Genomic DNA, 21,749 nt, shown 5'->3' on the forward strand with positions numbered 1-21,749 from the left:
GGCGCTAACCTGTATCGCCTATTTTTCTGAGCATAGCACCTCGTTTATTGCAAAGTGTGATTTCCCAGTAAAGTTATTTTTAAAATCTGGAAATGCGGTGGCATTCACGAGATGTTAATCTATAATTTTTTGAATGACAATATTATATTTTACCAACGTTTTCGAATAGTATTTTAGTAAATTGTAGAGCTGATTCACCGGCGGTGTTGAAGGGAAAATATTTTCTGAACATCACGCTGATATAAAATGCTGTTTTTATATATAAATATGAAGTTGATAGAACAAAAGAATGCATGTATTGTGTAACATGATGTCCTGGGAGTGTCATCTGATGAAGATTGTCAAAGGTTAGTGCTTCATTTAGCTGTGTTTTGGGTAGCATGTGGTTGGTCGGAAAATGACGGTGTGGTTATTTGTGTCGATGTACTCTCCTAACATAATCTAATGTTTTGCTTTTGCTGTAAAGCCTTTTTGAAATTGGACAACGTGGTTCGATTCAGGAGAGGTGTAAAAGACGGTGTAAAATAGTCATATGTTTGAGAAATTGAAGTTATAGTGTATCTATAAAACGGTGTAACGGTGTAACATCTCAAAGATGTTTGATAAATAGAAATTATTAGATTTGTGGTTTTGAATACGGCGCTCTGATTTTTAACAAAAATCGATGCCGCTAACGGGATTGTAGCGTCCAGAAGTTTTTAAAAACAATCTTATTTAAAATGACTACTGGGGAACAGTGGGTTAACTGCTTTGTTCAGGGGCAGAACGACAGATTTTTACCTTGTCAGCTCAGGGGATTTGATCCAGCAATCTTTCGGTTATTGGCTCAACTCTCATGTTGGTATTACAGACTCAGCCAAGGAGAGGTTATAAATGTCAGTGAGACACAAGTTTGTCAGCGCATGCTCTGAGTACACATCCTGGTAATCCGTCTGGCCCTGCGGCTTTGTGATTGTTAACTGTATATGAAGTATTACATAAATAAGCAAAATGTTTGAGCAACAATTAAATGTAATCTACAAGGGCTCATGACATGGTGGGAGCTATGGATATTAGATTATAACTGACCAGGACATAATCTGGAGATAGATTTACTGTCTCTGTTATCTTATGACAGACCAGCTAGATCTACTGTCTCTGCGTTTTCACCAAACAAAACGCAGATTTTCTCCAGAGCAGGTAGTTGAAGAATTGCTTCAATTCTTCTTTATAATAGGAAAGTATATTTTTATTACATTTCAGGACATATATACCTCTGAGTCATATTTGGAGAAGGAAGTCCTGCTCATTCTCTAGTCACCTCATCCATAGCATTTCTTCCCTGTTTTTCTATGACACTTTGAAAAAAGGTTCCAAAAGGGTTTTTCGAGAACCCTTTTTGGTTCCAGGTAGAACCCTCTGTGGAAATGGAATTTGTCCCAATAATTACAGAGAACACTGCATATACCACAATATCTATTAACTACCCAACACTGACCCTAACTACCTACCCTACGCTGTCCCAAGAATTACAAAGGGGCAGCATGTAGCCTTGTGGTTAGGATAGTATTCTACCCTCATCAGGTTAGACAGCTAGAGAATAGCCTCTCCCTGCTGTGTTTCAGCATCTCTTTCAGAATATTTTATAATTTACTTAGACAATGCATCTTCTCTCTCTCTCTCTCTCTCTCTCTCAGATTTCGCTCTTCCAGCATCTCTGATTGTCAGTCCTGACTGATCTCAGTTCTTTGAAAATGAGTCTGTCTCTCTGAGCTGTCTCTCTGAGCTGTGAGGTTCAGGGGAACTCTGCTAGGTGGAGAGTGGTGAGGAACACATCGAGAGGAATCCTTTCAGAGTGTAGTACTGACTGGGGAAAACAACAAGGGTCTTCATGCATTGTATCACTAATACCATCAGACAGTGGAGTGTACTGGTGTGAGTCTGGGTCTGGAGAACACAGCAATGCTGTCAACATCACAGTACCTGGTATGTCCACAAACACCATCTACTAACATTATAGTGCTTAGTGGTTCATCTGGTTTCAGATAGCTGATGTTATGTTTATATATTATATACAGCTGGAGCTGTGATCCTGGAGAGACCTGTTTATATATGATGTTTATATATTATATACAGCTGGAGCTGTGATCCTGGAGAGCCCTGTTTATATATGATGTTTATATATTATATACAGCTGGTGCTGTGATCCTGGAGAGACCTGTTTATATATGATGTTTATATATTATATACAGCTGGAGCTGTGATCCTGGAGAGACCTGTTTATATATGATGTTTATATATTATATACAGCTGGAGCTGTGATCCTGGAGAGACCTGTTTATTTATGATGTTTATATATTATATACAGCTGGAGCTGTGATCCTGGGGAGTCAATCTGAATCTGGTGTACATTTATATCAGTTAGCAGACGCTCTTATCCAGAGCGACTTACAGATTGGTGCATTCACCTTATGATATCCAGTGGAACAACCCCTTTACAATAGTACATCTAAATCTTTTAAGGGGGGGGGTTAGAAGGATTACTTTATCCTATCCCAGGTATTCCTTGAAGAGGTGGGGTTTCAGGTGACTCCGGAAGGTGGTGATTGACTCCGCTGTCCTGGCGTCGTGAGGGAGCTTGTTCCACCATTGGGGTGCAGGAGCAGCGAACAGTTTTGACTGGGCTGAGCGGGAACTGTGCTTCCGCAGAGGTAGGGTGGCCATCAGGCCAGCGGTGGATGAACGCAGTGCCCTTGTTTGGGTGTAGGGCCTGATCAGAGCCTGAAGGTACGGAGGTGCCGTTCCCCTCACAGCTCCGTAGGCAAGTACCATGGTCTTGTAGCGGATGCGAGCTTCAACTGGAAGCCAGTGGAGTGTGCGGAGGAGCGGGGTGACGTGAGAGAACTTGGGAAGGTTGAACACCAGACGGGCTGCGGCGTTCTGGATGAGTTGTAGGGGTTTAATGGCACAGGCAGGGAGCCCCGCCAGCAGCGAGTTGCAGTAATCCAGACGGGAGATGAGAAGTGCCTGGATTAGGACCTGCGCCGCTTCCTGTGTAAGGCAGGGTCGTACGCTGCAAATGTTGTATAGCATGAACCTACAGGATCGGGTCACCGCCTTGATGTTAGCGGAGAACGACAGGGTGTTGTCCAGGGTCACGCCGAGGCTCTTAGCACTCTGGGAGGAGGACACAATGGAGTTGTCCACCGTGATGGCGAGATCATGGAAAGGGCAGTCCTTCCCCGGGAGGAAGAGCAGCTCCGTCTTGCCGAGGTTCAGCTTGAGGTGGTAATCCGTCATCCACACTGATATGTCTGCCAGACATGCAGAGATGCGATTCGCCACCTGGTTGTCAGAAGGGGGATAGTAGAAGATTAATTGTGTGTCGTCTGCGTAGCAATGATAGGAGAGACCATGTGAGGATATGACAGAGCCAAGTGACTTGGTGTATAGCGAGAATAGGAGAGGGCCTAGTGGTGAGAGCACGTGGTGCGGAGACGGATTCTCGCAACACCACCTGGTAGGAGCGACCTGTCAGGTAGGAAGCAATCCAAGAGTGAGCCGCGCCGGAGATGCCCAACTCGGAGAGGGTGGAGAGGAGGATCTGATGGTTCACAGTATCAAAGGCAGCAGATAGGTCTAGAAGGATGAGAACAGAGGAGAGAGAGTTAGCTTTAGCAGTGCGGAGAGCCTCCGTGACACAGAGAAGAGCAGTCTCAGTTGAATGACCAGCCTTGAAACCTGACTGATTTGGATCAAGAAGGTCATTCTGAGAGAGATAGCAGGAGAGCTGGCCAAGGACGGCACGTTCAAGAGTTTTGGAGAGAAAAGAAAGAAGGGATACTGGTCTGTAGTTGTTGACGTCGGAGGGATCGAGTGTAGGTTTTTTGAGAAGGGGTGCAACTCTTGCTCTCTTGAAGACGGAAGGGACGTAGCCAGATGTCAAGGATGAGTTGATGAGCGAGGTGAGGTAAGGGAGAAGGTCTCCGGAAATGGTCTGGAGAAGAGAGGAGGGGATAGGGTCAAGCGGGCAGGTTGATGGGCGGCCGGCCGTCACAAGACGGAAGATTTCATCTGGAGAGAGAGGGGAGAAAGAGGTCAAAGCACAGGGTAGGGCAGTGTGAGCAGGACCAGCGGTGTCGTTTGACTTATCAAACGAGGATCGGATGTTGTCGACCTTCTTTTCAAAATGGTTGACGAAGTCATCCGCAGAGAGGGAGGAGGGGGGGGAGGGGGAGGAGGATTCAGGAGGGAGGAGAAGGTGGCAAAGAGCTTCCTAGGGTTAGAGGCAGATGCTTGGAAGTTAGAGTGGTAGAAAGTGGCTTTAGCAGCAGAGACAGAGGAGGAAAATGTAGAGAGGAGGGAGTGAAAAGATGCCAGGTCCGCAGGGAGGCTAGTTTTCCTCCATTTCCGCTCGACTGCCCGGAGCCCTGTTCTGTGAGCTCGCAATGAGTTGTCAAGCCACGGAGCAGGAGGGGAGGACCGAGCCGGCCGGGAGGATAGGGGACATAGAGAGTCAAAGGATGCAGAAAGGGAGGAGAGGAGGTTTGAGGAGGCAGAATCAGGAGATTGGTCGGAGAAGGATTGAGCAGAGGGAAGAGATGATAGGATGGAAGAGGAGAGAGAGAGCGAAGGTTGCGACGGCGCAATACCATCTGAGTAGGGGCAGAGTGAGTAGTGTTGGAGGAGAGCGAGAGGGAAAAGGATACAAGGTAGTGATCGGAGACTTGGAGGGGAGTTGCAGTGAGATTAGTAGAAGAACAGCATCTAGTGAAGATAAGGTCAAGCCTTGTGAGTAGGGGGGGGACGGTGAGAGGGTGAGGTCAAAAGAGGAGAGGAGTGGAAAGAAGGAGGCAGAGAGAAATGAGTCAAAGGTAGACGTAGGGAGGTTAAAATCACCCAGAACTGTGAGAGGTGAGCCATCCTCAGGAAAGGAACTTATCCAGGCGTCAAGCTCATTGATGAACTCTCCAAGGGAACCTGGAGGGCGATAAATGGTAAGGATGTTAAGCTTGAATGGGCTAGTGATTGTGACAGCATGGAATTCAAAGGAGGAGATAGACAGATGAGTCAGGGGAGAAAGAGAGAATGTCCACTTGGGAGAGATGAGGATTCCAGTGCCACCACCCCGCTGACCAGATGCTCTCGGGGTGTGCGAAAACACGTGGTCAGATGAGGAGAGAGCAGTAGGAGTAGCAGTGTTTTCTGTGGTAATCCATGTTTCCGTCATGGCCAAGAAGTCGAGGGACTGGAGGGTAGCATAGGCTGAGATGAACTCTGCCTTGTTGGCCGCAGACCGGCAGTTCCAGAGGCTGCCGGAGACATGGAACTCCACGTGGGTCGTGCGCGCTGGGACCACCAGGTTAGAGTGGCAGCGGCCATGCGGTGTGAAGCGTTTGTTTGGCCTGTGCAGAGGGTTAGAGAACAGGGATAGACTGACACATAGTTGATAGGCTACAGGAGAGGCTACGCTAATGCAAAGGAGATTGGAATGAAAATTAACTAAACAACTGGGGAAGCGAGAGAGCAGGGCCTCCCTCACTAACCTTTCACTGAAACACTAAAATATAACTTTCCTAGCTTCCACTAGAAATTATAATTGATGTAAACTACAGTGGTTCAATGTTTCCAGGAATAGGCTCAAACTTAGTTTATTCCACTAGATAACTTGGTACAGTATTCTTCCGTGAAAACCCACCTAGTGCACTGTGTCCTATGACGCCGTAGCTAACTAGCTAACTAGCATGCTAGCATCCTATAACACACGGTTAGCACCAATACTTGGTTACAACAAGCTATCAATGGATCATTCGTGTCCGTGTCTAGTTCATAACGCAGAAGTAATTAAACGTTGGCTAGCTAACACAAAGTCAGTCCTGCTAGCTACACAAGTGGCCTACACATCTCGAATGTTCAGAAAGTTAAGTTTACGTTGCAAAAATCTTATAGACTAAAAAGATACAACTAGCTGGTAGGGTTAGCTAGCTAGCAGGGGGTGCGTTGTTGACTATGTTAGAGAATGTAGCTGGCTAGCTAACCTCGATAGTTACTCTGTACTACGCCTTTATCTTGATACAAAGACAACTATGTTACATTACACTAGTCAAATCGTTCCGTTGTAATGTATATAGTTTCTGCAGTACTGCTAATTGGTAAAGTTGGCTAGCAAGCAGTGGCTGTGATGTTGTTGACGCCGTTTCGAAAACGGCGCGAATGAACGAATGCAGCTGGCTAGCTAACCTTGTTAGTTTCTCAAAGCTACACCTTTATCCTTGATACAAAGACAGCAGAGACAACTATGTAGCTAGCTAACAATACACTAATCAAATCGTTCCGTTGTAATGAAATGTAATGTAATGAAATGAAATGTAATGAGTGAGGTACAGCACGACTACTCACTCCAGCACCCGGAAGCGTGTAGACTGGTTGAACAAATCACTAATTAAAGTTGAACTCCGACTTGATACAGACTCAGCTGTGGAATATATTTCAATATTGCATAGCTATCAGACTAAACCTCTCTACGTATCTTTCTCTTTCTCTCTCTCTCTTTCTCAGTTCTCTTTAATCCAGCCTCTCTGAGTGTCAGTCCTGACAGATCTCAGTTCTTTAAATTAGAGTCTGTCTCTCTGAGCTGTGAGGTTCAGGGGAACTCTGCTGGATGGAGAGTGGTGAGGAACACATCGAGAGGAATCCTTTCAGAGTGTCATACTGACTGGGGAAAACAACAATGGTCTTCATGCATTGTATCACTAATACCATCAGACAGTGGAGTGTACTGGTGTGAGTTTGGGTCTGGAGAACACAGCAATGCTGTCAACATCACAGTACCTGGTATGTCCACAAACACCATCTACTAACGTTATAGTGTTTAGTGGTTCATCTGGTTTCAGATAGCTGATGTTATGTTTATATATGATGTTTATATATTATATACAGCTGGAGCTGTGATCCTGGAGAGACCTGTTTATATATTATATACAGTTGGAGCTGTGATCCTGGAGAGCCCTGTTTATATATGATATGTATATATTATATACAGCTGGTGCTGTGATCCTGGAGAGACCTGTTTATATATGATGTTTATATATTATATACAGCTGGTGCTGTGATCCTGGAGAGACCTGTTTATATATGATGTTTATATATTATATACAGCTGGTGCTGTGATCCTGGAGAGCCCTGCCCTTCCTGTGACTGGGGGAGATTCTGTGACTCTGCGCTGCAGATATCAGGGAACTCCCTCTGACCTCACAGCTGATTTCTACAAAGATGGATCCCTCATCAGGGCTGAGACTACAGGAGAGATGACCATCCCTGCAGTATCCAAGTCAGATGAAGGACTCTACAAGTGTACCAACTCTGAAGGAGAATCACCAGAGAGCTGGATGACTGTGACAGGTGAGAATATGAGAAACCTTGACATTCAGATTATATGGTTCTTCTTTACACTGTTAAGTTTAATACGTTATATTCATAATATATTCATAATAATTTGTGTTCTCGCTTGGTCATTAGACCCAATACATACAGTACCAGTAAAAAGTTGGACACACCTACTCATTCAAGGGTTTTTCTTTATTTTTTACTATTTTCTAGAATAATAGTGAAGACATCACAATTATGAAATAACACATATGGAATCATGTAGTAACCAAACAAGTGTTAACCTCTCTGGGCTAGGCGGGACGAATTCGTCCCACCTACGTAACAGCCAGTTGAATCCTGTGGCGCGATTTTCAAAACCTTTGAAATGCTATTACTTCAATTTCTCAAACATATGACTATTTTACAGCTATTTAAAGACAAGACTCTCGTTAATCTAACCACACTGTCCGATTTCAAAAAGGCTTTACAACGAAAGCAAAATATTAGATTATGTCAGCAGAGTACCAAGCCAGAAATAATCAGACACCCATTTTTCAAGCTAGCATATAATGTCACAAAAACCCAGAAGACAGCTAAATGCAGCACTAACCTTTGATGATCTTCATCAGATGACAACCCTAGGACATTATGTTATACAATACATGCATGTATGTTTTGTTCAATCAAGTTCATATTTATATCAAAAACCAGCTTTTTACATTAGCATGTGACGTTCAGAACTAGCATACCCCCCGCAAACTTCCGGGGAATTCGCTAACAATTTACTAAATTACTCACGATAAACGTTCACAAAAAGCATAACAATTATTTTAAGAATTATAGATACAGAACTCCTCTATGCACTCGATATGTCCGATTTTAAAATAGCTTTTTGGTGAAAGCACATTTTGCAATATTCTAAGTACATAGCCCAGGCATCACGGGCTAGCTATTTAGACACCGACCAAGTTTAGCACTCACCAATATCAGATTTACTATTATAAAAGTTTGATTACCTTTTGTTGTCTTCGTCAGAATGCACTCCCAGGACTGCTACTTCAATAACAAATGTTGGTTTGGTCCAAAATAATCCATCGTTATATCCGAATAGCGGCGTTTTGTTCGTGCGTCCCAGACACTATCTGAAATGGTAAATCAGGGTCGCGCGCATGGCGCAATTCGTGACAAAAAAAATCTAAATATTCCATTACCGTACTTCGAAGCATGTCAACCGCTGTTTAAAATCCATTTTTATGCCATTTTTCTCGTAAAAAAGCGATAATATTCCGACCGGGAATGTCCATTTAGCTAAACAGAGGAAAGAAAACACAGCTTTCGGTCGATGCGGGCACGAGCCTGAGTCTCACAGTACTGTAACCAGCCACTACCCAAACGCGCTACTTTTATCAGCCAGAGCCTGCAAAGCCACGATTCTGCATTTTGCCGCCTTCTGAGAGCCTATGGCAGCCGTAGGAAGTGTCACGGGACAGCTAAGATCCTCACTCTTCAATAAACAGAGACAAGAAGAACGACACCTTGTCAGACAGGCCACTTCCTGCATGAAACTTTGTCAGGTTTTTGCCTGCTAAATGAGTTCTGTTATACTCACAGACACCATTCAAACAGTTTTAGAAACTTTAGGGTGTTTTCTATCCATATGTAATAAGTATATGCATATTCTAGTTACTGGGTAGGAGTGGTAACCAGATTAAATCGGGTACGTTTTTTATCCGGCGGTGTAAATACTGCCCCCTAGCCCTAACAGGTTAGACAAATCAAAATATACTTTATATTTGAGATTCTTCAAAGTAGCCACTCTTTGCCTTCATGACAGCTTTGCACACTCTTGGCATTCTCTCTACCAGCTTCTTGAGGAATATGTGGGAAGGAGTTCATATGCTGGGCACTTGTTGGCAGCTTTTCCTTTACTCTGCGTTCCAACTCATCCCAAACCATCTCAATGGGGTTGAGGTCCGTTGATTGTGGAGGCCAGGTCATCTGATGCAGCTTTCCATCACTCTCCTTCTTGGTCAAATAGCCCTTACACAGCCTGGAGGTGTGCTTTATGTCATTGTCCTGTTGAAAAACAAATGATAGTCCCATTAAGTGTATCGCTGCAGAATGCTGCGGTGGCCATGCTGGTTAAGTGTGCCTTGAATTCTAAATAAATCCTAGACAATGTCACCAGCAAAGCACCCCCACACCATCACACCTCCTCCTCCATGCTTCACGGTGGGAAATGCACATGCGGAGATCATTCGTTCCACTAATTTTACGTCTCACAAAAATCTCAAATTTGGACTCATCAGACCAAAGGACAGATTTTCACCGGTCTAATGTCCATTGCTCGTGTTTTTTGGTCCAAGCAAGCCTCTTCCTCTTATTGGTGTCCTTCAGTAGTGGTTTCTTTGCAGCAATTCTATCATGAAGGCCTGTTTCACTCTGTCTCCTCTGAACAGTTGATGTTGAGATGTGTCTGTTACTTGAACTTTGTGAAGCATTTATTTGGGCAGCAATTTCTGAGGCTGGTAACTCTAATGAACTTGTCCTCTGCAGCAGAGGTAACTCTGGGTCTTCCTTTCCTGTGGCGGTCCTCATGAGAGACAGTTTCATCATTGTGCTTGATGGTCTTTTGCAACTCCACTTGAAGAATCTTTCAAAGTATTTGAAAAAATTCCAGATTTGACTGACCTTCATGTCTTAAAGTAATGATGGACTGTTGTTTCTCTTTGCTTATCTGAGCTGTTCTTGCCATAATATGGACTTGGTATTTTACCAAATAGGGCTATCTTCTGTATACCACCCCTACCTTGTCACAACACAACTGATTGGCTCAAACGCATTAAGAAGGAAAGAAATTTAACAAATTAACTTTTAACAAGGCACACCTGTTAATTGAAATGCATTCCAGGTGACTACCTCATGAAGCTGGTTAAGAGAATGCCAAGAGTGTGAAAAAATTGTAATCAAGGCAAAGGGTGGCTTCTTTGAAGAATCTCAAATATAAAATATATTTTAATTTGTTTAACACTTTTTTGGTTACTACATGTGTATTTCATAGTTTTTCATAGTTCTGTCTTCACTATTATTCTACAATGTAGAAAATAGTAAAAATAAAGAAAAACCCGTGAATGAGTAGGTGTGTCCAAACTTTTGATTGGTACTGTATGTCTAATTCGAAAATATTAGTCAGATTGATTATAACTATTTACTGTCGTTTCCTCTGGTGTTTTTCAAGATGGGGGCTCTACCTCATCCTCCTTCACTCCATCCTCCTCTCCCCCCGTCTCTCCTCCCTCCTCTCTCCTCCCCTCCTCTCTCATCCTCCCTCTGTCTGTCTCTGGGTTGGTGGCTGCTCTCTCCATCTCTCTGATCATTCTACTGGTCCTGTTCTGCAAGAAGAGGAACAAACATGTAGCAGCTGAACCCAGAGATGTTACCTATGCTGACGTCAGAATCACACAGGACCCAGAACCCAGGAGAAGGAGAGGTAACACACACACACACACACACACACACACACACACACACACACACACACACACACACACACACACACACACACACACACACACACACACACACACACACACAGTACAGTGTCTTTATGTCTTTAACCCATTGTCTCGTCTCCTCCAGAGAAGTCTCCAGGAGCTGATCCAGTCTACTCTGCAGTGAAGACCTCCAACACCACAGGTACTGTAGTACTGTATAACACTATAACACCACAGGTACTGTAGTACTGTATAACACTACAACACCACAGGTACTGTAGTACTGTATAACACTATAACACCACAGGTACTGTAGTACTGAATAACAACACAGGTACTGTAATACTGTATAACACTATAACACCACAGGTACTGTAGTACTGTATAACACTATAACACCACAGGTACTGTAGTACTGTATAACACTATAACACCACAGGTACTGTAGTACTGTATAACACTATAACACCACAGGTACTGTAATACTGTATAACACCACAGGTACTGAAATACTGTATAACACCACAGGTACTGTAGTACTGTATAACACTATAACACCACAGGTACTGTAGTACTGTATAACACTATAACACCACAGGTACTGTAATACTGTATAACACTATAACACCACAGGTACTGTAATACTGTATAACACTATAACACCACAGGAACTGTAGTACTGTATAACAGTATAATACCACAGGTACTGTAGTACTGTATAACACCACAGGTACTGTAATACTGAATAACACTATAACACCACAGGTACTGTAATACTGTATAACACCACAGGTACTGTAATACTGTATAACACTATAACACCACAGGTACTGTAATACTGTATAACACTATAACACCACAGGTACTGTAGTACTGTATAACACCACAGGTACTGTAGTACTGTATAACACCACAGGTACTGTAGTACTGTATAACACCACAGGTACTGTAGTACTGTATAACACTATAACACCACAGGTACTGTAGTACTGTATAACACTATAACACCACAGGTACTGTAGTACTGTATAACACCACAGGTACTGTAATACTGAATAACACTATAACACCACAGGTACTGTAATACTGTATAACACCACAGGTACTGTAATACTGTAACACTATAACACCACAGGTACTGTAATACTGTATAACACCACAGGTACTGTAATACTGTATAACACTGTAACACCACAGGTACTGTAATACTGTATAACACTATAACACCACAGGTACTGTAATACTGTATAAACTGTAACACCACAGGTACTGTAGTACTGTATAACACTATAACACCACAGGTACTGTAATACTGTATAACACCACAGGTACTGTAGTACTGTATAACACCACAGGTACTGTAGTACTGTATAACACTATAACACCACAGGTACTGTAGTACTGTATATAACACCACAGGTACTGTAGTACTGTATAACACCACAGGTACTGTAGTACTGAATAACACTATAACACCACAGGTACTGTAATACTGTATAACACCACAGGTACTGTAGTACTGTATAACACCACAGGTACTGTAGTACTGTATAACACTATAACACCACAGGTACTGTAGTACTGTATAACACTACAACACCACAGGTACTGTAGTACTGTATAACACTATAACACCACAGGTACTGTAATACTGAATAACACTATAACACCACAGGTACTGTAGTACTGTATAACACTATAACACCACAGGTACTGTAGTACTGTATAACACTATAACACCACAGGTACTGTAGTACTGAATAACACTATAACACCACTGGTACTGTAATACTGTATAACACTATAACACCACAGGTACTGTAGTACTGAATAACACCACAGGTACTGTAGTACTGTATAACACCACAGGTACTGTAGTACTGTATAACACTATAACACCACAGGTACTGTAGTACTGTATAACACCACAGGTACTGTAGTACTGTATAACACTATAACACCACAGGTACTGTAGTACTGTATAACACTACAACACCACAGGTACTGTAGTACTGTATAACACTATAACACCACAGGTACTGTAATACTGTATAACACTATAACACCACAGGTACTGTAATACTGTATAACACTATAACACCACAGGTACTGTAGTACTGTATAACACCACAGGTACTGTAATACTGAATAACACTATAACACCACAGGTACTGTAGTACTGTATAACACTATAACACCACAGGTACTGTAATACTGTATAACACTATAACACCACAGGTACTGTAGTACTGAATAACACATTATAACACCACAGGTACTGTAGTACTGTATAACACTATAACACCACAGGTACTGTAGTACTGTAATATAACACCACAGGTACTGTAGTACTGTATAACACTATAACACCACAGGTACTGTAGTACTGTATAACACTACAACACCACAGGTACTGTAGTACTGTATAACACTATAACACCACAGGTACTGTAATACTGTATAACACTATAACACCACAGGTACTGTAATACTGTATAACACTATAACACCACAGGTACTGTAGTACTGTATAACACCACAGGTACTGTAATACTGAATAACACTATAACACCACAGGTACTGTAGTACTGTATAACACTATAACACCACAGGTACTGTAATACTGTATAACACTATAACACCACAGGTACTGTAGTACTGTATAACAGTATAACACTACAGGTACTGTAGTACTGTATAACACCACATACAGCTGGTCCAAGGTTAATATCCTCTCTCTCTCTCCTGTGTTTAGTTCCAGGTGGATCTGGTCCAGTCTGTGTTAATATCCTCTCTCTCTCCTGTGTTTAGTTCCAGGTGGATCTGGTCCAGTCTGTGTTAATATCCTCTCTCTCTCCTGTGTTTAGTTCCAGGTGGATCTGGTCCAGTCTGTGTTAATATCCTCTCTCTCTCTCCTGTGTTTAGTTCCAGGTGGATCTGGTCCAGTCTGTGTTAATATCCTCTCTCTCTCTCCTGTGTTTAGTTCCAGGTGGATCTGGTCCAGGTGATGTGACCTATGCTGACGTTAACCACACAAAGAGACAAAACAACAGGAGGAGAGGTAGGAGGAAGGGAGAGACCAACAACACTCCCCTCATCTTTCTGGAGTAAAATATATGTTTTTAGTGTTTTAACATGTCACTAGTTGTAACCTGTTTATGTGTTTCTTTCAGAGAACGTCGTTCCAGACCCTGTCTTCTCAGCAGTGAAGACAGACAGACAGAGATACAGGTCAGAAGGTCGTTCCAGACCCTGTCTACTCAGCAGTGAAGACAGACAGACAGACAGACAGACAGAAGGTCGTTCAGAGCAGACAGACAGACAGACAGACAGACAGACAGACAGACAGACAGACAGACAGACAGACAGACAGACAGACAGACAGACAGACAGACAGACAGACAGACAGACAGACAGACAGACAGACAGACAGACAGACAGACAGACAGACAGAGATACGGGTCAGGCTCAATGATGATGATGAGAAGTAGAGATCATGGCAGCCATTTTGTGCCAGAGGGCTCAGCAACACCCATCAGTTTCTGTGCATAGTGTAGAGAATCATTGTACCATCAAAACCATTTTGAAATATATATTCAGTAACCAAGAATATTGTTGTTTCAGCTGTTTCTAAAAGATGCAAAAACAAAACTTAAGGGAATGTATATCATTGCTCACATAGAACAGATCTACTGCTACTTAGACATGCTTTAAAGTATAATTACAGATCTATAACACACATTTCTATGTGAATTTTGTCAGGTCGTCTCAAAAATAACATATTGCCAGTTTAACTAATTAAATCTGTGTCCTATAGGTAGAGCTGTATCTGGACCCAGGGAAGTAATGTACAAACTGAGGTAGGTCCATATCACTGTATCACTAACCCTAATGTACAGACTGAGGTAGGTCCATATCACTGTATCACTAACCCTAATGTACAAACTGAGGTAGGTCCATATCACTGTATCACTAACCCTAATGTACAGACTGAGGTAGGTCCATATCACTGTATCACTAACCCTAATGTACAGACTGAGGTAGGTCCAGATCACTGTATCACTAACCCTAATGTACAGACTGAGGTAGGTCCATATCACTGTATCACTAACCCTAATGTACAGACTGAGGTAGGTCCATATCACTGCATCACTAACCCTAATGTACAGACTGAGGTAGGTCCAGATCACTGTATCACTAACCCTAATGTACAGACTGAGGTAGGTCCATATCACTGTATCACTAACCCTAATGTACAGACTGAGGTAGGTCCAGATCACTGTATCACTAACCCTAATGTACAGACTGAGGTAGGTCCAGATCACTGTATCACTAACCCTAATGTACAGACTGAGGTAGGTCCAGATCACTGTATCACTAACCCTAATGTACAGACTGAGGTAGGTCCATATCACTGTATCACTAACCCTAATGTACAGACTGAGGTAGGTCCATATCACTGTATCACTAACCCTAATGTACAGACTGAGGTAGGTCCCTAACTTCAACTCTAACCCCAACTTCAACTCTAACCCCAACTTCAAAATGAAGTGTTGTGTTTGTTAATAATGATGTAGCATGTTGTGTTTGTTAACAATGATGTAGCATGAGTCAAACACACTACACCCAGAGGCTGGTAGCATTTAGCATTGTGAGGTTGTGTTGTGTGTTACATGTCTGTGTGAGAGAGAGAGAGACAGAGATCAAATCAATTTAAATCAAGTGTCATTTATATTTATACAGCACATTTCAGACATGGAATGCAACACAATGTGCTTCAAAAGAATAACAACAAAAACTGAACGACTAAAAAGCACCCTAAGGAAAATCAAAGCTAACAATATGTGTTTTAAGATCTCTTTTAAGTATGTCCACAGTTTCAGCTCCCCTCAGATTCTCTGTCAGGCTATTCCAGAGGCTGGGGGCATAGTAACTAAAGGCGGTCTCTCCATGCCTCCTGGTCCTTGGCTTTGGGATAGTTAAAAGGCCAGAGGACCTGAGGGACCTACTGGGGACATAAGTTAAAGCATGTCTGATATGTATTGGGCTGCACAATCATGGATTGATTTAAAAACCAATAGAAGAATATTATAATGAATTATAAAACTCACAGGCAGCCAGTACAGAGACCTTAAAACCGGTGTAATGTGTTCTCTGTCTGGTCTTGGTCAGTACCCTGCAGCATTCTGTATGTTTTACAGTGCAGAGACCTTAAAACCAGTGTAATGTGTTCTCTGTCTGGTCTTGGTCAGTACCCTGCAGCATTCTGTATGTTTTATAGTACAGAGACCTTAAAACCGGTGTAATGTGTTCTCTGTCTGGTCTTGGTCAGTACCCTGCAGCATTCTGTATGTTTTATAGTACAGAGACCTTAAAACCGGTGTAATGTGTTCTCTGTCTGGTCTTGGTCAGTACCCTGCAGCATTCTGTATGTTTTATAGTACAGAGACCTTAAAACCGGTGTAATGTGTTCTCTCTGTCTGATCTTGGTCAGTACCCTGCAAAGGTTGAAATTCTTACTATTATTATTACTTCGAAATTTTGTTGAGAATCTAAATAACACCTCGTTTTTTACCTGGTCTTTTATCTTTATTGCCTGTGAATTAAAATGTGCGGCCACATTCTCTCTCTGTGCTTTGGTTCCAACAATAAGTACCTTGGTCTTGTCTTGCTTTAGCTGGAGGAAGTTGTGAACCATCAAATCAAATGTATTTATATAGCCCTTCCTACATCAGCTGATATCTCAAAGTGCTGTACAGCCTAAAACCCCAAACAGCAAGCAATGCATGTGAAAGAAGCACGGTGGCTAGGAAAAACTCCCTAGAAAGGCAAAAGCCTAGGAAGAAACCTAGAGAGGAACCAGGCTATGAGGGGTGGCCAGTCCTCTTCTGGCTGTGCAGGGTGGATATTATAACAGAACATGGTCAAGATGTTAAAATGTTCATAAATGACCAGCATGGTCAAATAATAATAATCATAGTAGTTGTCGAGGGTACAACAAGCACGTCCGGTGAACAGGTCAGGGTTCCATAGCCGCAGGCAGAACAGTTGAAACTGGAGCAGCAGCACGGCCAGGTGGACTGGGGACAGCAAGGAGTCATCATACCAGGTAGTCCTGAGGCATGGTCCTAGGGCTCAGGTCCTCCGAGAGAAAGACAGAAAGAGAGAATTAGAGAGAGCATATTTAAATTCACACAGGACACCGGATAAGACAAGAGAAATACTCCAGATGTAACAGACTGACCCTAGCCCCCCGACACATAAACTACTGCAGCATAAATACTGGAGGCTGAGACAGGAGGGATCAGAAGACACTGTGGCCCCATCCGATGATACCCCCGGACAGGGCCAAACAGGCAGGATATAACCCCACCCACTTTGCCAAAGCACAGCCCCCACACCACTAGAGGGATGTCTACAATCACCAACTTACCGTCCTAAGACAAGGCCGAGTATAGCCCACAACGATCTCCGCCATGGCACAACCCAAGGGGGGCGCCAACCCAGACAGGAAGACCACGTCAGTGACTCAACCCACTCAAGTGACGCACCCCTCCCATGGACGGCATGGAAGAACACCAGTAAGCCAGTGACTCAGCCCCTGTAATAGGGTTAGAGGCAGAGAATCCCAGTGGAAAGAGGGGAACCGGCAAGGCAGAGACAGCAAGGGCGGTTCGTTGCTCCAGCCTTTCCGTTCACCTTCACACTCCTGGGCCAGACTATACTTAATCATAGGACCTACTGAAGAGATAAGTCTTCAGTAAAGACTTAAAGGTTGAGACTGAGTCTGCGTCTCTCACATTGGTAGGCAGACCATTCCATATAAATGGAGCTCTATAGGAGAAAGCCCTACCTCCAGCCGTTTGCTTAGAAATTCTAGGGACAATTAGGAGGCCTCGTCTTGTGACCGTAGCGTACGTGTAGGTATGTACGGCAGGACCAAATCGGAAAGATAGGTAGGAGCAAGCCCATGTAATGCTTTGTAGGTTAGCAGTAAAACCTTGAAATCAGCCCTTGCCTTAACAGGAAGCCAGTGTAGGGAGGCTAGCACTGGAGTAATATGATCACATTTTTTGGTTCTAGTCAGGATTCTAGCAGCCGTATTTAGCACTAACTGAAGTTTGTTTAGTGCTTTATCCGGGTAGCCGGAAAGTAGAGCATTGCAGTAGTCCAGTCTAGAAGTAACAAAAGCATGGATTAATTTTTCTGCGTCATTTTTGGACAGAAAGTTTCTGATTTTTGCAATGTTACGTAGATGGAAAAAAGCTGTCCTTGAAACAGTCTTGATATGTTCTTCAAAAGAGAGATCAGGGTCCAGAGTAACGCCGAGGTCCTTCACAGTTTTATTTGAGACGACTGTACAACCATCCAGGTATTTAAATCACTAATACAGTCACTAATACATAATTTATCCGTGGAGATAAAATCCAATGAAATGTAAAGTTGTGTATCATCTGCGTAGCAGTGAAAATCAATGCTGTGCTTTCTGATAACGCTGCCAAGGGTTAACATATATAAACTGGACAGTTCCGGACCCATAATAGAACATTGTGGAACGCCACATGTGACATCATAGTCAACAGTGTCGAATTACTTAAATCCTGTAGCGGCTGTCGTCAACATGAGACCAAAATGCAAGCGGGATGTGGATACTCATCTTTTTATTATAAAGAATGAAGCAAACACGTAAAAACAATAAAGACTCACGACAGGCTAACAGGATATACATACAAAATTATAGCAGTGCTAGCGCAACAACCCACCAACCCAAGTGAAAAACACACACCTAATATATGACTCCCAATCAGGAACAACGATAACCAGCTGTCCCTGATCGGGAGCCACACAGACCAACATAGAAACATACAACCCAGAACAAACATACACAGACATCTTCTGCCACGTCCTGACCAAAATACTACACAACTACACCCTCTGCTAGTCAGGACGTGACAAATCCAATAGTACAAGAACAGAGAACTGTTTAGCATCTGTGTTGGCTTGTTTCTCTATGGTGTAGAAGGTCAGGGTGTGACTAGGGGGTGTTCTAGTATGTCTATTTCTATGTTGGTGCTAATGTGGTTCCCAATTAGAGGCATCTGTTTATCGTTGCCACTGATTGGGGATCATATTTAGGTAGCCATTTCCCCACCTGTGTGTTGTTTGTTTAGTTGCCTGTCATGACTTCACGGTTCGTTATTGTTTTTGTTTTGTTTGTTTGTTTCACGGAGATTAAAAATATGTGGAACTATACTCACGCTGGTCCGCTCATTATGAAACTCGTGACATGGCTCTAAGATAAGTTACCACTTTACCTATGGCTGTCTCTGTGCTGTGGCACGAAAACCAGATAAGAATTTTTTCAAAAATACAGTTGACACTTAAAAAATTTGAACACCAACTCATTCAGAACTTTCCTTAAGAATGGGAGGTTGGTTCTAAGAGCTGAGGAATCTAGAATCTAATTTAGCTGTTGGAACACCAACTAATAGAATTCTGCTTAAGAGGTTGGAGACCGATAACTTCTAAGAGCTGAGGAATCTAGAATCCTTTTCTTCATACTAGACATACTACAGTACTACACCTGCTACAGTACTACAATACTACACCTGCTACAGTACTACAGTACTACACCTGCTACAGTACTACAGCACTACACCTGCTACAGTACCACAGTACTACAGTACTACACCTGCTACAGTACTACACCTGCTACAGTACTACAGTACTACACCTGCTACAGTACTACAGTACTACACTTGCTACAGTACTACAGTACTACACCTGCTACAGTACTACACCTGCTACAGTACTACAGTACTACACCTGCTACAGTATTACAGTACTACAGTACTACACCTGCTGCAGTACTACAGTAATTATGTCTTTTATATAACTATCATCCAAATGTTTAAAGTGAGCGTGGGTGACGGAGAGAAACAAAATGGTGCTCCTTGGGATTCAAAAGCATAATCAGTGCTCTAACTTCATTTGAGGTGATAATTTAGCTGTTGGAACACCAACTAATAGAATTCTGCTTAAGAGGTTGGAGACCGATAACTTCTAAGAGCTGAGGAATCTAGAATCTAATTTAGCTGTTGGAACACCAACTAATAGAATTCTGCTTAAGAGGTTGGAGACTGATAACTTCTAAGAGCTGAGGAATCTAGAATCCTTTTCTTCAGAAGGGGTTTCACCATATCAGTTTTTAGTGCAGTGGGGAAAGTTCCCATGAACAGGGAGTGATTAACAATAGCTTGCACTTCTTCAGATATGCCATTAAAAACTGTTTTGAAGAAGGTGGTGGGGATAGGATGGAGAAGGCAGGTGGAAGGTCAAGTTGTGATGTCACTTTCCTGACCATGTCTGTGTCAACCAGGGAAAATAAATCCATAGTGCCTTTGTGTGGTAGGCTAGTACACATATCATCAAACTTCTCATCAGGTCTTGACTGATACCCAGTCTAATGTTGAATCTAATACCTGAAATATGCTGTAAACTCATCACATTTAGATGTGGAGGAAAGTTCACATAGGTTTGCGGAGGTAGGATTTATCAGGCCATCAATGGTGGACAGAGCACTCTCTAATTATTCTGATTATTGGTGATCAAGTTAGTAAAATGAGCCCATCTGGCATTTCTAATGGCCTTGTTATATATGATGCTCTCTCATTTCTAATGGCCTTGTTATATATGATGCTCTCTCATTTCTAATGGCCTTGTAATATATGATGCTCTCTCATTTCTAATGGCCTTGTTATATATGATGCTCTCTCATTTCTAATGGCCTTGTAATATATGATGCTCTCTCATTTCTAATGGCCTTGTTATATATGATGCTCTCTCATTTCTAATGGCCTTGTTATATATGATGCTCTCTCATTTCTAATGGCCTTGTTATATATGATGCTCTCTCATTTCTAATGGCCTTGTTATATATGATGCTCTCTCATTTCTAATGGCCTTGTTATATATGATGCTCTCTCATTTCTAATGGCCTTGTTATATATGATGCTCTCTCAGAATATCATAATGGACCTGCAACTTTGACTTCATCCAATTCCACTCCGTCTTTCTGCAATTTCTCTTTAATTTATTAGTTTCCTCAGTCATCCAAGGGCCTCTCCATTTGGATGTGTCCTTTCTCAACTTTACTGGAGCTATGGTACCAATGTTTTCCCAAATTTACAATGTTTTTATTTAATTAACGTTTGGACTGGCAACAAGGTAGTAAAAAATTGGTAATAACCAGGTCCAGAGTATTGCTGTGGTTATGGGTGGGCCCAGTAGAAAGCCCCTTGGTAATAACCAGTCCAGAGTATGGCTGTGGTTATGGGTGGGCCCAGTAGAAAGCCCCTTGGTAATAACCAGGTCCAGAGTATGGCTGTGGTTATGGGTGGGCCCAGTAGAAAGCCCCTTGGTTATAACCAGGTCCAGAGTATGGCTGTGGTTATGGGTGGGCCCAGTAGAAAGCCCCTTGGTAATAACCAGGTCCAGAGTATGGCTGTGGTTATGGGTGGGCCCAGTAGAAAGCCAAATAACTGGTTCCATTTAAACAGTATAACATGATGCTCTGGTCTGGTGGCTGACATTTAAACAGTATAACATGATGCTCAAAAGACCCAAAGTCACCAAGCCAAATGTCCTTACAACTGAAAGTAAAAATAGAGGCTGTCTCCACCCCACACAGACTTATCAGAGCAGGAGATCTGTGTCTGTTTGAGGTTATAGCTGTATGTGAACAACATCACCCATTGTTTAAACACCTCTGTCCCTCTGTCACACATTTCACATGTATTTTTATGTGTTTTTGTCATTTAGCGACTTACACTAGTGAGTCATTTAGCAGACGCTCTTGTCCAGAGCGACTTACGGAAGTGAGCAGATATATAATTTTTATTTTTTAAG

General features: G+C 42.6%; 1 protein-coding gene across 1 annotated transcript in view; it reads left to right on the forward strand.

Annotated features, from left to right (window-relative positions):
* Positions 1-21,749, forward strand: part of LOC123732721 (low affinity immunoglobulin gamma Fc region receptor II) — a 39,223-nt gene that overhangs the window by 10,916 nt on the left and 6,558 nt on the right. Inside the window, exons 3-9 of the mRNA XM_045711982.1 lie at positions 6,538-6,813; positions 7,138-7,380; positions 10,586-10,837; positions 10,987-11,043; positions 13,825-13,902; positions 14,015-14,072; positions 14,659-14,701. Of these exons, the coding sequence (XP_045567938.1) occupies positions 6,538-6,813; positions 7,138-7,380; positions 10,586-10,837; positions 10,987-11,043; positions 13,825-13,902; positions 14,015-14,072; positions 14,659-14,662 (968 nt within the window). The 3' untranslated portion in view covers positions 14,663-14,701. The remainder of the gene's footprint in view (positions 1-6,537; positions 6,814-7,137; positions 7,381-10,585; positions 10,838-10,986; positions 11,044-13,824; positions 13,903-14,014; positions 14,073-14,658; positions 14,702-21,749) is intronic.

The sequence above is a fragment of the Salmo salar genome, unplaced genomic scaffold (genome assembly GCF_905237065.1).
Source record: "Salmo salar unplaced genomic scaffold, Ssal_v3.1, whole genome shotgun sequence".
Taxonomy (NCBI): Eukaryota; Metazoa; Chordata; class Actinopteri; order Salmoniformes; family Salmonidae; genus Salmo; species Salmo salar.